The sequence below is a fragment of the Thermobia domestica genome, chromosome 1 (assembly GCF_964235325.1).
Source record: "Thermobia domestica chromosome 1, izTheDome1.hap1.1, whole genome shotgun sequence".
Classification (NCBI taxonomy): Eukaryota; Metazoa; Arthropoda; class Insecta; order Zygentoma; family Lepismatidae; genus Thermobia; species Thermobia domestica.
In genome coordinates, this window is record NC_137454.1 from 266,943,678 (window position 1) to 266,957,792 (window position 14,115).

General features: G+C 36.0%; 1 protein-coding gene across 24 annotated transcripts in view; it reads left to right on the forward strand.

Annotated features, from left to right (window-relative positions):
- CaMKII (Calcium/calmodulin-dependent protein kinase II) overlaps nucleotides 1-14,115 on the forward strand; it is a 1,422,941-nt gene that overhangs the window by 720,054 nt on the left and 688,772 nt on the right. For 15 of the 24 annotated variants that reach the window (XM_081726364.1, XM_081726368.1, XM_081726433.1 and 12 more), the window contains one exon: nucleotides 12,011-12,064. The exons of the other annotated variants lie outside the window; for them this stretch is intronic. In XM_081726364.1, the coding sequence (XP_081582490.1) occupies nucleotides 12,011-12,064 (54 nt within the window). The remainder of the gene's footprint in view (nucleotides 1-12,010; nucleotides 12,065-14,115) is intronic. 24 annotated transcript variants of the gene reach the window in all.

Here is a 14,115-nt window from a genome sequence, read left to right on the forward strand (position 1 = left end):
TCAAGACTATGCTGATTTTTTTGCCAGTAAGAGTATCGTGCACAAAGAATTCGTTCCACCAGGACAAACTGTCAACCAAGTATTTTATAAAAGTGTCCTTGAAAGGCTCAGGAAAAGAGTGATTCGTGTGAGACCAGACATTGCAGACAAGTGGATGCTTCATCATGACAATGCCCCGTGTCACACGGCCATTTCCATCAGTGAAGTTTTGACCTCAAAACGCTTTACTGTTGTTCCTCAATCTCCCTATTCACTTGATTTGAGTCCTTGTGACTCTTTCCTTTTCCTGAAATTGAAGCATGTTCTAAAACGACGTCATTTTGGAACTCTGGAGAACATTAAAAATACTGTGACCGACCAGTTAAAAGCCATACCAGTTGAAGAATTTGCCTCGCCCGCTGAAATAAAGAGAAAGACTTCCAGCGCTGCTACCAAGAGTGGGAACGACTCCACCGATGTATAGCTGCCCAAGGGAACTACTTTGAAGGGGATAACATTGTTGTTTGAAAAACATAAAAACTTTAGTTAGTACAAAATTAGTCTCATTACTTTTCTAACACACCTTGTATCCCTGTTTTTAGAACAGTTTTTAGGCGCCCGGTATTTTAGGGCATGAGTTAGCTCTAGCTTTTCTGATCGTTTCTTTCAACAAAATAGTGTCCTTTAATGTAGTGTTTTTGGTGTGACCTTGTTTGGCATGGCTGTAAATAGTGTAATGTCTTATGTTAATACTCATGTTCATGGTCTTTTTGTGAATGATCCTAACATGTATTATTGTTCCCATGATTTTCGCACATCTACCCAACAACTCCAGTTTCTCTGAGTCGTTTATGTACCCAAGCTACTAAGACTGGGGTCCGTTTACCGGGTTTGTCAACAAAGCTAAACGTGTTCACTTTTATCGGTTACGTACATGTGTTTCCAATTCTGACCTTCATTTTAGCGGAATACACCTATCGTTTGTTGATAGTGTTCACTTTCTAGATTTGCAATTTGATACCAAACTTACTCGGTTTCAACGTCTACGTAATTTGAAGTATACTTGCCTCAGAACGCCAAATCTCTTGAGATCTTTCATATCATTCCTGCCGTGCGAATAGTATAATACGTTTTATCTTACTCTTTAGCATTCTAAACTCGATTATGGTTGTGTGATGTACTCATCTGGTATCTTCTGTTTTACGTCAGCTGGATACAGTCCATCCCTATGGTATTCCTTTGTCTATAGGTGCTTTACGTATTAGCCCTATACATAGGCTCTGTTATGTTGATACACATGAATCTTCTCTTAATGATTACAGAAGTTATTTGATCCTTCATTATTTCGCACGTCTTAAAACACTCCCTGATCACCATTTTTCTTTTGTTCTTGAAGCAGATTACCACTACCGTCTGTATACGATACGTCTTCGTGTTTTTGGACCTTGTGGATTTGGCTTCGATGTGCTGGAATAATAAGGAAATCCTTTGGGTTTTCTTACTATTCTGCCCTGGTAGATGAATTGTCCTACTATATAATTTTAGTTGGTATGTTCTAGTAAGTTTATCGCTACTGATAACCAGTATCAATAAGAGTTTCGCTGTATGTTACATGACTATGCTGATTTCTCGAATTTTTATACGAGTAGGTAGAAATAAGATGACTCTGTTGACTGTGCGTTTGTCCTTGGCCATGCTTCCTGTGGGTATTGCGTATTTTCCTTTACGTCCATCTTTAGTGCTGAACTGCTTGCTGTTCTTCAAGCCTTAGATTACGGTATGACCCGTACTATTGTCCGTATTCTCATCTTGTCTGACTCCAGAAGTGCTCTTACCGACCTTACTAATGTTTACACACAACATCCTTTAGTTCAACATATTCTGTTGAAATACAATTCTCTTCTTGCTATTGGTTCTGTTCTCCAGTTTTGTTAGATCCCTAGCCATGTGGGTATATCTGGAAATGAGTAGGCGGTTTCTGTAGTATTAGGTGCAGCTTTCCATGATATTGAACTCTTGACACCTCTGCTTTGCACTGGTGATCTTTACTCAGTATTCTTGTCTTTTACAACTATTACAATTGGGCTGGAACCTAGCGCGTGACAACAAATTGCATACCATTAAACTTAGCTTAGGAATTTGGCTTTCTAGTTCGCGACCGTCTCGTCGTTTTAACTCCACTGAGCCATCTCACGCATGCATGCATACACCTCCGAATTGTACATTTTGTGATGCATTCTTGTCGATTTGTCATCTTCTTATCCATTGCCCTGCTGAGGTCAAGTGGGATGTCGTAACACAGTGGAAGGCGAGCCAGAAATTACTACTAGGCGATGACCCACATTTTATTCTTGACAAATGAGATTTTTACAGCACATCCAATTTCTGCATGCGATTTAATTTGTTTTGTTTATAAATGTCTTTACTTGTATTTTCCTTATCTTATTACTAGAATTACTTACTGCAGTTTTTTCATTGCTATTCGATTCACTTTACATTGTTCTTTTTTTCATAGTATTTCTTTATAGTCTCTTATTTCTTTATGCATAGTTTTATCCATAGTAATCAGAACGAAACCTGCGTACATCTCTCACCGAGCAGCTCTGGGCAAAGATTAACTTGTCATTGTTTTAACTAACAGAAACTTTTCTTGTGTATACAGAAGGTTGTTCGCTTTATATCTGACCATGTTTGACGGGTGCTTACCTTAAGAGATACCGCCCCGCCACACCGATCATGTTCTGCTTCACCCCTAGCATTGTGGACTATCACATGGGGTCGCAGTTTCCATTGCAGCAAGCTCCGGCGCAGGACAGGCACGGGAATTCTGTCCCACTCTTCCCTGCAAGCTTTCCATAGACCATCCAGGATGTACGGATGCTGATGACGTTGATTGAACAGTCCAAATGCATAAAAGTCCATTGGACTGGCATCTGGACTTTTCACAGGAATGTCTTCGAACGGAATGACACGAATTCCTGATTCCGCTGCCATTTCCTGATAGAAACTTAGTGATGTTCTGACGGTATGACTCGAAGCCGTGTTTATATGGACCATCACCTGGGTCGTGTGCATTCCACACAATTGTGAGATGTGTCTCCGATCACGTTTTTGTCCACCTTGCGTATCAGCAACTTACCTTCATATCCGAATCCCGTAACAACGATAAAGCCATGTAGAAACTTTCCCAACAGTGACGAACAAAGTTACTACGCCCCTTGCCGTCAACGTCACGGAATGTGATCGTCTAGATATGACCATCAACAGTGAGATGGACATATAATTCATCCATTGTGACAACTTTCTTCCATTTTGAACACGCCAGGTACTTTTCATACTGATTCCTGCAATTCGTCTTATATTCGGCAATGCGACGCGATAGCAGGTGGTATACACGTGTCTTCCACACACACTGCAGCCTGAGGCGCTTGCGAATTGTTTCCTTCACAGTTGACGGTGCGAGGTGGAATCTGGTCCACATCACGTTGCGTCGGGCGATTTTCCTGGCACGCCAATCGGCGGATCTCCGTTAGCACTACGGGTGTCACTTTGCTTGCACTCCTCCCTGTGGTTTTCGTAGGTAAATGTTTCGCAAGGGAAACCTATTGTGTGTAACAGGCCATAATAGCTTTCGCGATAGTCACCTCGAGCGTTAACCCATTCCCGTGACACTATTCCACAATGCGTACGAAAGAAAAGAGTATGAAAAATGGCCATCACGTAATCCTCCCAATATCCGATGATTTTAGGCGCCATTTGATAACACTCACTACCAACACTCACCCACTTACAAGGTCAGACACAACATTACTCTCTCCAGCAAACCCATAGTTCCAGCATGATACGTGAGCTGTCAGCACCGATCGAAAATGGTCTGATATACAGCCAACAACCTTCTGCATATGGTCCTACTGAGTGGAGTTTTTTTTTTCTTTTTTTTAAAACCTTCTACTATATGCTGTGACATTTGTCTGTCGTTTTCTACTTGTTTCGATGTGTTCGTATTCTTTTGCGTTTTAATTATCTTGGATCTTTTCTTCCCTGATTTTGATTATGGTTCTTAACGAATGCAAATAGATCTTGTTTTCGGCGCATCTGTATACTTCCTTATTCTTACTCTTACTCAACCGGAGATAATTGGAAAACCCAAGGAAAATATTTGAATATTACATCAAAATCTAATCAAGAACATCCGATCATGGCACTAGTAAAAAGTGCTCACGTTTTGATAAATTTCTAATTGCGCTTTTAATGCTGATTTGAGAACGCTGAATCGAAAGAGACTATTTTTTTTCTTTCTTTCTAAAATGTATCTGTCCATGGCGTCACGATAAAACTGCCCTCAAGGTTTGGATATACAACTTTGTAAAGAAGAAATTCATTGAGTATGTCGTAAAGCAATTTAAAAATTAGTATAAAAAGTGCAATTAGAAATTATCGAAGCGTTGTCACTTTCACTATTGGCATAACAGTACTGCAGAGACCCAACTTTGAGGTCATTTCTCTCGTTAGGCCGTGAATGAATAAATTTACAAATAGTTCCATTGAATAGGATCTTCAAGTTAATATGTAAACAGCAATTAGAAATGTATCCAAGTATGAGCACCTTTACTATTGATATTAGCGGTACTTTAAAGACTCAACTTTAGGTCATTTCCCTCGTCACACCATGGACGGACAAGTTCCATTGGATTAAACATTCTCCAGTTAGTATAAAAAGTGCAAGTAGAAATATATCTAACTGTGACACTTTCACTATTAATATAAGAGGTACTTCAACGACTCCACCGTTGAAGCTTTTTTTTCTTTCTTTTTGTGACATCGTGAACAGACAAGTTCAAAAATTATTTTCAGATTCAGCGTTCTCAAATCAATATAAAAAGCGCAATTAGAAATTAATCTATGCGAGTCACTTTTTACTAGTCCTATAATTGAATATTCTTTATAAAAGTTATTCAGAGGAGACAGACACAAAATACAAGTTATTATATATGATTATTATTATTGAAGTGAGCGAAAGCAAGTTTTCGGTCTTTCTTCCTTTACATATATATATCAGTGCTGTAGTCCTAAAATTTTCAGAGGGTATACGCTGTTTTGTGATCATGTATGGTTGTCATAAAAGACATAGAATAAATTTTTAATGAATGATATAAAACGCACATATTAATTCAATTAAAATATAAAGGATAAATTACTGTTTTATAGTCTTAAAGCATTTCATGCTATTTTCTTGATTACATTTCTTACTTAAATCACAACTTCTCAATACTTCCATCAACCATTCACGGCACCATTCCATCCATTCCTGCTGGGTGCGCGTGCGCTTTACTCCTCCGTCCCTTGGCTCCGGCTCCGAGCGTCTTTAAACCACAAATGCTTTGTCATAAACAGGCCATAGCAAGGTTGGCATTAAAAAAAAAAAAAAAAAAAAAAAAAAAAAAAAAAAAAAAAGCAATCCACATTCCAGGCTTTATCTTTCTACTGTGCTCAATAATAGGTTTTAAATGCCGGATGATCGGCCCGGCACAACCCCCAACCTGGGTGATAACCTGGCGTCGGGATGTGGCCTCCCTATCATTGAAGTCATGGCCCAATTAAATATGAACCAAATAAAACTAGAAAGTACTATACGCTTTGAAGCAAAAGGTACACTCTAATGACTGAGATTAAGCAAAGGGTATACGGCGGGTACCCTCGACCACAGCCCTGATATATATATATCTATATATATATCTATATCTATATCTATATCTATATCTATATATATATATATATATTAGTGGTGGGCACAAAAACCGGTTTTTCGGTTTTTGAAAATTTAAAAAAAAACGGTTCGGTTTCCACCGAAACCGGTTATCGGTTTTTCACCGGATCCGATTTTTTCCCAAAATTTGTTCTATTTCTGACCAGAATAGTGTTTGGTTGTTCTTCGGAAACCGAATCTGTTTCCACAGAAATAGATTTATCTCTCTTCCAAAAGTTTTCACCGAAACCGGTTTCGGTGAAAAACCGAACCGGCTTTTGGAGAAAACCGAAATGTCGGTTTTTCGGGTTTCGGTTTTTCTAGAAACCGGTTTTGCCTATTCCTAATGTATATATAGTGTGTCTGTTCCACAGCGAATTCTCTAAAAAATTGTCCAATTTTGATCAACTTAACTGAGGTTACATCGTGGCTACATAATCCTTTCAGTTTATTGTGGTTGAAATCGTTAATATTGAAAGGTAAAAGATTGAAAAATAAATTTATCCAAGCTGCAAGTTTATGCAAATTCTTGTTAACGTCTTACAATCGTCTTCGCGTTCTTTCACTGTGCATAGCACCATTAATTATTTTACTGCTGTTACTATATATACGTCGCTAGTTGCTTCATTAAAGGAGCTCTCTTGCCTTCTCTAAGGATTCTGGTTGTTTCGCTTTGGCTCTTTGTAAGTTCTATCAAGTTTCTCAATAAATAGACTTTGAGGTAGGAAACAAAATATAGGTATTTTTTTTTTTCTACGAAGTAAATAATTTGCACTTTAAACATTGATCTTTCACTTTATACTACACATTTAAGAAAATATTCGCGTACTACACATCGTTCTCCGCCTGATTTATCACTTTTTTCTACCTTCTTTCAGAATAAGTCGAGAAACGATTTTTCTAATTTCTCTCTGAGTTTAGGGATATGTGAACCATAACTATAAAATTTTCGTTTTAGGGAATCGAATCCTTATTTATTTTGTTCATTATGTTAGTTTCTTGAGAATGGTTTTCAGTAACCGATAAGCTGAACATGTCAGACTTGCGTAAATATTCTCCAGTCTTTCTTGTACAGAGGTTTTGACGAGATCTGCATGAAATTTGCTACAAAATAACGGCTTTTGTTTGCGGTTGATTGGTGACCAATCGATTTCCAGAACGCTTTTCCAAATTCAACTTTGTGAAAAGAATACAAAGAGTTAGCGTTGTTATTATGAGAACTGTTTGTACATTCAGAATACATAAGTTCATAATTAATAAAGAAAAAGAACAAAATGTATTTATACAACAAAAACAATAATATACTTTGGCTTGTTTCTGAAATTAAAAGAAAAAATAATTAGGTGTCCTGCGTGTACGAGACAGAAAATGATGGAAAGATCATTGATGGCAATAAATCATTCTTAAACTTACAAACTTACTCCAGGATGTGTGATTTTTTTTTTTGGGGGGGGGGTGTGAACTGTCAGTGTGATTCTACAAGTTTTTTGCTGTTTATGTTGCAACAACAAGGCTGGTACGTGTATTTTCAAATTAATCTCTTCCTTATCGAAGTTACACCCGCCTGGAAAATCTGTTAAAATCAGGGAATTCAGCTCACTTCTATAAGTCCGGGAAAATCAAGGTATTCAGTTTACTTGTAAAAAGTCCTGAAAGAGTCAGGAAATTTCTGGAAAAGTTGAAAAGACCTGGAAAATTGAAGGAATTTTAAGAATGGATTTCATTTCTCAAAACCTATTTCTTTTATTTTTTTTCTTTATTTTTTTTTTCTTACCCGTGTATTTTGCAGAAAACATGAAACAAAACAAATCAGTTAGTTTTCCAAAACTTCTCTACCTACACACACACACATTAGCTTTATGTATTTAGGACAAAAAGAGAGAGAGAGAGATAATATTTGTATGTGAATGGTAGATGAGGAACCCGCTGGTCGGGAAATATATTGTTACTTTCTTTACCTTATATATGGATCTGGAAATTTGTAAACCGTGATCGGGGAAATTCAGAGAATTCGTGCTCGCCAAATAAATTGGAAAACCCTTTTATGCAGTTTCTAATGTTTTTTGATTTATATTATCAACTTTATTGAAGTACTTCGCTATTTGTCTGATCTATAGTTTAGTTATCTTTTGCCATTAGTTCTTGTACATATACGTATATCATAGTCAACCGTTGCCAATCCACTCTTGTATGAGGGTTTGTCTAAATATTCTTCCAACAATGTATACTGGGCAGTTTTTTTCCACGTTACTTTGCAGCGCGTTTTGATTTCATCACATCACCTTCTTTGTGGGCGTTTCCTGGGTCTCTTAAAATCCAGTCAAGAACTGCTTTCGTCCATTGATAATTATTTCGTCTTGCAATATATCCAGCCCACTGCCACTTCAGTGCCTTTATTTTCATGATAATATCCGACAATCTTGTCCCTTTTCTGATCCATCTGCCTATCTTCGGCAATTCCTAACTTACACTTTTCCATGTTTCGTTGTGTAGTCTGCAGACCATCAATCTGATTTTGTTAGAGTCCACGTGTCCGATCCATATGTCAAAACAGGTAGAACACATTCACTGAAAATTTTATGCTTTATACTTATTGGCTTTTCAAGATGAAACTGTCCTGCCGAATGTACTCCAGACTAACTTAGTACGTCGGTTAATTTCTCCTTTAATGTTTCTTCTCGTTGATATCTTCTGTTCCAGATAGACGTAAGTATTCACTTATTCTAATTCCATATCTTCAATTTATATCCTTGACTTCCTTGCGAAGTTCTTGAACATCACCTTAGTCTTTACGATATTCATTGTCAACCCTATTTCTGTTCTTCTGATATTCTGCCATCATACTTTGCAAATCTGTGCTGCTGTTGGCGAAGAGAATATCAACGGCGAAACGAAGGTGAGTTAGGTGTTGTTCATTTGCATTTATTTATCTTTTCTTCCAGTTGAGAGATCGAAATATATTCTCCAGTACATTTGTATAAACCTTGAGAGAAGTGGGATCTTAATGTACGCCCTTCTTTATTCTTACGGTCTTTATACGTCCTGTACTCACTTGTTTATAGACACACCACTTGATTTAAGAGGGTTAAAAATTGCCGAAATCTTCACCGAATCGAAAGCTATATGTCTGTCTGTGGATGCAGCACATGAAGGTAATTCATATTCGTTTGACCTTCGCATCAGTACCCTCACTACTTGAATATAATCTTCTGTGTTGTAACTACATCTAAATCCAGCTCTTTTTTAATTGAGCGAGGTGTACCTGTTTTTCTAATACGATTGTAAGTATTTTCGTAAACACTTTGTAAATTGTTGTGAGTAGATTTATAGGTCTATAATTGCGTAGATCCTTTTTTGTATCCTTTCTTGTGAAGCAGGTATGATCATGGCACTTCTCGGAAATTCGACCTCTTCTACACGAACTTGTTTTGGTATGACTAATGTAAGCTTCTTCAAGTCCTTCCCTCTTTCATATTCTTTATAGCGTGTGTGACTTCTGCTTGCAGTATGGGAAGTATATCTCTTTTTCTTTTCATCTTTGTTTTCTTTCACTTCCGATTCGTAGCTTGAATATAACTTGCTGAACAATAGTTGCATCTCTTTCTCATGATTTCCTCGTGGTTTTTGATGGTTGTGCCATCCTTCTTCTCCAACACTATGGTCTGAATGATAAAGTGTGTCTGATCAATTCAGAAATTATACACTCGAGTCATAAGCAAGTTATATCGTATCTACAATATATGTCGTTTTGTTAGTACCCACTTTTTGTTCAGTTTCTGCAACGAAAGAATTCAGCTTAGCGTTAAGCAAACAGAGACGTCAACGAGAAGTAGTCGACAAGTGTACCTTTGATTTCAGGACAGCATATATCAGAACGATATAAAACAATACTCACTACCCATACACAATGGTCATTCAAGTAATTTTACAACTTCCCTTGACAACAAAAGTCTATGGTTTCTAAAGTTGCTTTTTTCAGTTTCAACCAGAATAGCTGCTAGGTAAGGAAACCATAAGCCAGTATATAATTATCATTCTTCTTGCACAATACATTTCCGTACCTTTGATTTATTTAAAGTAAAAAATAGAAAAGATTCTCTTTAATGACTGCCAAGGTGATTTGAGGGTACTGGTCCCAGGAGGCCATAAATTTCTTCTTACCTTTGACTCGATTATGGATATCATGTCACATTTTTGTCGCGATATTTTGCTTCTCCCGAAAGTGTACCAATGGGAGCCGAGCACCATATGTCATGCTCGTGGTCTCACAGTAATTTGTGACAATGAGCATGATATATGATGCTAAAGAATCTGAATAGGTTAGTAATTTGTGATGCTCATGGCAGTCAACCTGTTTTAAGTATAATATTTGTAGGTCAATGCAAAAGAAAGCAGTGTAAATTCCGTATGTGTAAATGTACCATACTTCTATGGAACACACCAGAAATAAATGATATCGGAAGTACTGACAAAAGCACATCGTACTGACAGTGGCTTGGTAGAAGTACAAGGGGTAAAATTTTAGGAGTGCACTCATGCTACTATTGATGGAAGACTATGCTGTAACCATAGGGTTCGTGTACGCTTGCCAACTTCATTTTTCCTTTCTTGTACGTCCTTTATATCTGTAAGCGGCTACCTTCCAGTTTTCGCAGTATTATGTAATCGCTTAAGTTTAATGTTAGCGGATAACAGATTCTGCGTGACATCGACTGCAGAACTTTTCTATGAAAGCAGAAAATATAAATATTTTAGACATTTTTCATAAACATTTTAGTGATTTCATTGGAGAACCTACCGCTGCACGTGGATAAAATCTGACTTTCTAGGACCATTTGTTGCTTTGCTTCATTCTACACGACGGAACATTAACATAAACGGTCATTAAAATTTACAATTTAATGTTTAAATGCACTGAAATATGAAACAGGAATACACGTAAGTACAAATATATAATAAATATTTGTTTTCGTATATATATTTGTTGCTAGTTTTCGTTCTCACAGCATGCATTCTCTTTCTCATTTTATATATTGAAACAAGGACTGCGGTCGTTTTATAGTTCGTACGTCAACCGTTTGGCCTTTTGAAAGATGGATGTTACTAATAGGTGGATTTAATCTGCACTTTTTCCTAGGAAATAATTAAATACCATTTACCACAAAAACAGCAACATTCTTTTTTGTCATAAACCAATAACTTTGAACGACGCAGAGACACTTTCCTTCTTTAGATTTATTCTGTAAGCTGATCGTTTGCTCTGGAAATACCAGATTCACCTTCACTACCGTGTTAATTTAATGCACCACAAACTTTTGAATTGTTGTGAATAATAAAAATGCACATTTCCACGTGACCGTACGTAAGCATGTGTTGTCGACTTATGAAGTCAGTTTTGTCAGTTTTATTCACCTTCCTCAAGACTTCCTTGCGTTAAAAAACTAGATTGTGCCATCCAAATATTTTGTTGGCTATCGCACTAATACTTTTTTTTTAAAGCCAGTTCCTCTGGTCTTTCTAAATAACATTACGATAAATTTAATAAACAATCACTAATACTCTTATACCTTTTCCCAGTGCCATGTTATTCACCGCAGGTTATGTAGAATGCTAAACTTTCTAATCCACAAGGAAAGGTGATTGTGTGTGTTCCTCTTCACAGTGGATTTTCCTGTAGTGAAATGTCTTTCGACTGACAAACGAGCTTCTTGATCACTGGATAAATAACGCCTAGTTTGGACACTTGTTATATCAACCATGGCAGTGTTATAATATGGAGCATTATATTTTGGATCAAGCAATCTGGTATAGAGTGATCTACTCTACGCGATGCAGTATATCTCAGTTGCACCAACCCAATAAACTAAATTTGGTAGCGATATTACGCTCAACATGCAATTCTAATATATTCAATTCAATAGAAATAATAACAATAATGAAAGTGCTCAATGTTCAAAAATATTTACCGTTGAAAGTCTTTAATCAATACTTTCTAAGTATGTAGAACTATTGGACCATTTCTCTTAAAATGCGCGATTCTGAATCTATTCCTATTGTTTACGTTGTAACAGAATAATTAAATTTTCATACATTAATAAATTTGTTGCGTCTGACAAGAATAGACAAACATATAGTAAGCTAAGAGAACGATTAGAGAACATAAACGAGAAAGAGATTTATTTTATTTCTTTATTTTGCTTCATACATGCATGTTTTTGCTTATGTGCACATGCATGCTGAATATTTTGTTTTCCTTTTCTTGCTATCTGTTGTTGTGACCTGCAGAAGATTCAGAAGTTTGCTACCATCCTCTGGGCTGCGATTTTGATGAAATAGATGGTGAGTTTTTGTTTGTTTGTTTGTTTCTTCTTTTTTAATAAGTTCATTTAAATATTTTGAGTCAGTTTCTTTACAATATATATTTTACTGCTTAGATATTATCTTCATTTCAGCCATTGCACAGTTTGTCTTTCTAATTTCTGTGAATTATTTGATAATATGCTGTATTTTAGTTAGAGCAATCAGTTCGTATCATATCTACTATAGTACATATTACGATTTTCTACTTAAATACTGTGTTCTTAAGTTTAGAATTAACAGTTGTGAATATTAGATTTTGGATCAGTTCTTATCCATTTCTTAATATGTTTAGTTTTCCACTTTTTCTGTTTATAACTAAAGCAGAAAAACTTGCTGAATGTATCTATGTATACCTACTGAGTCGGCGTAAAATAGCACAATTGAGTTAAAATTTATTGCGTCAGTGATTTGGAAGAATTTTGCAGTAATTGAAGGATTCAGTGTGGCTGTTTTTGATATTCGTCTAATTAGGTTCTGTTCCCGCCAAAAGCGTAGTCTGTGGTACGTGATTGAAGGATCGAAACTAGGACAAATAACCTCGAAACTGACATTCCCATCACTAGCGGATCCAGAAGGATCGTTTGGAGGGGGCGGTTCACTTCCTGGAAGATGATTGTAGCCTTGAGGTTACCAGACTTTTAATTTGCAAGAATGGATGCATATGAATCTCGAGCTGGAAACGGGGTGTAAACCTGGTTCCCAGATTCCATTTTGGGACCCGAATTTATGTTATTATTATTATTATTACTACTACTACTACTACTACTACTACTACTAGGAATAATAATAATAATAATGAAAGTATATTCTTTCTGCAAATTTAAATGAAATACGCACTTCTGTTTCGGAGGCATGGCGGTGTCACCGCGGTATATCAGATGCGCTGTCTTGCACAGTACTTACACAAAAGAAAATACTGTATTGACAATGGCATTCATTTTAACGAAAGAGTGTACAATATCCTCTAATCATTTATATTTTGAATAACAATTGCGAGACAACAGTTGAGATAAAAGGCTTGTTCTACGTAAAAATAGATAACAAAAGTATACACACATAAAGAATAATACAAACTGTCAACATTTAACAAAACACATTATGATATTTCTACGTGCATTTCTTCGTAGCTTAAAAATTAATTGTAAAGTGATATTTAATAGTAGCCTATATGGCACACAGTGTTCCAAGTGCGTCAAAATATAGGGGAGCGATCTTTACATATTGCTTAAATTTCTCTTTATGTAAGGATATAATTCAGCAAATTGAAAACTGAAAATATATATATATATATATATATATATATATATATATATATATATTCACACTTAATTCCAAGGATGTTTTTAATGGCTCCATTATTATTCTCCGTTGTAGTGATTGCCCGAACATGAATTTCGTGGCTTTCCCCGAAATAAGAATTCTATGATATTTCCCTTAAAAGAACTGCCCTGCTCACTCAAGGGCACAGATCAAGTACAGAAGAATGAAATGGATACACTTTCTAATACATAATACTAATCATTACTGAATTTAAACCTTGTACTCTCCTTCTAACAGGAACCCAGATTGACGATTTGAAATTAAACTACAGCAGTAACATATAAAGAAATGAATTGCAAATATAAATCCTTATAAATTTAATACATTGCAGTACTCCTTATCCATATAAAACTTTACGAAGGTAAATGCACAATTCATTCAATAAAATACTGCAAATAATGTAATAACAAAAATGTCAATACTAAACTTTCTCTTACACAAACTCGACAGAAATTTTCTCAGATCTAGCAGGAAATGTGTATAAATTTTACATGAATTAAAATATGAATTAAAATTATATAGAATCACGTAATAATCCATTATAATTCATAAATAGAAAAAAAAAATAAAAACAAAATAAAACCCACTGAAAGATTAGCAAAGCCTACAATAAAATCAACGAAAGATCAGAAATGTAAAACGAAAGTGATGTTTCCGTTCATTACCGCATAGATATACAAGCTATATTTCGTTTAACATACCGACTGGCG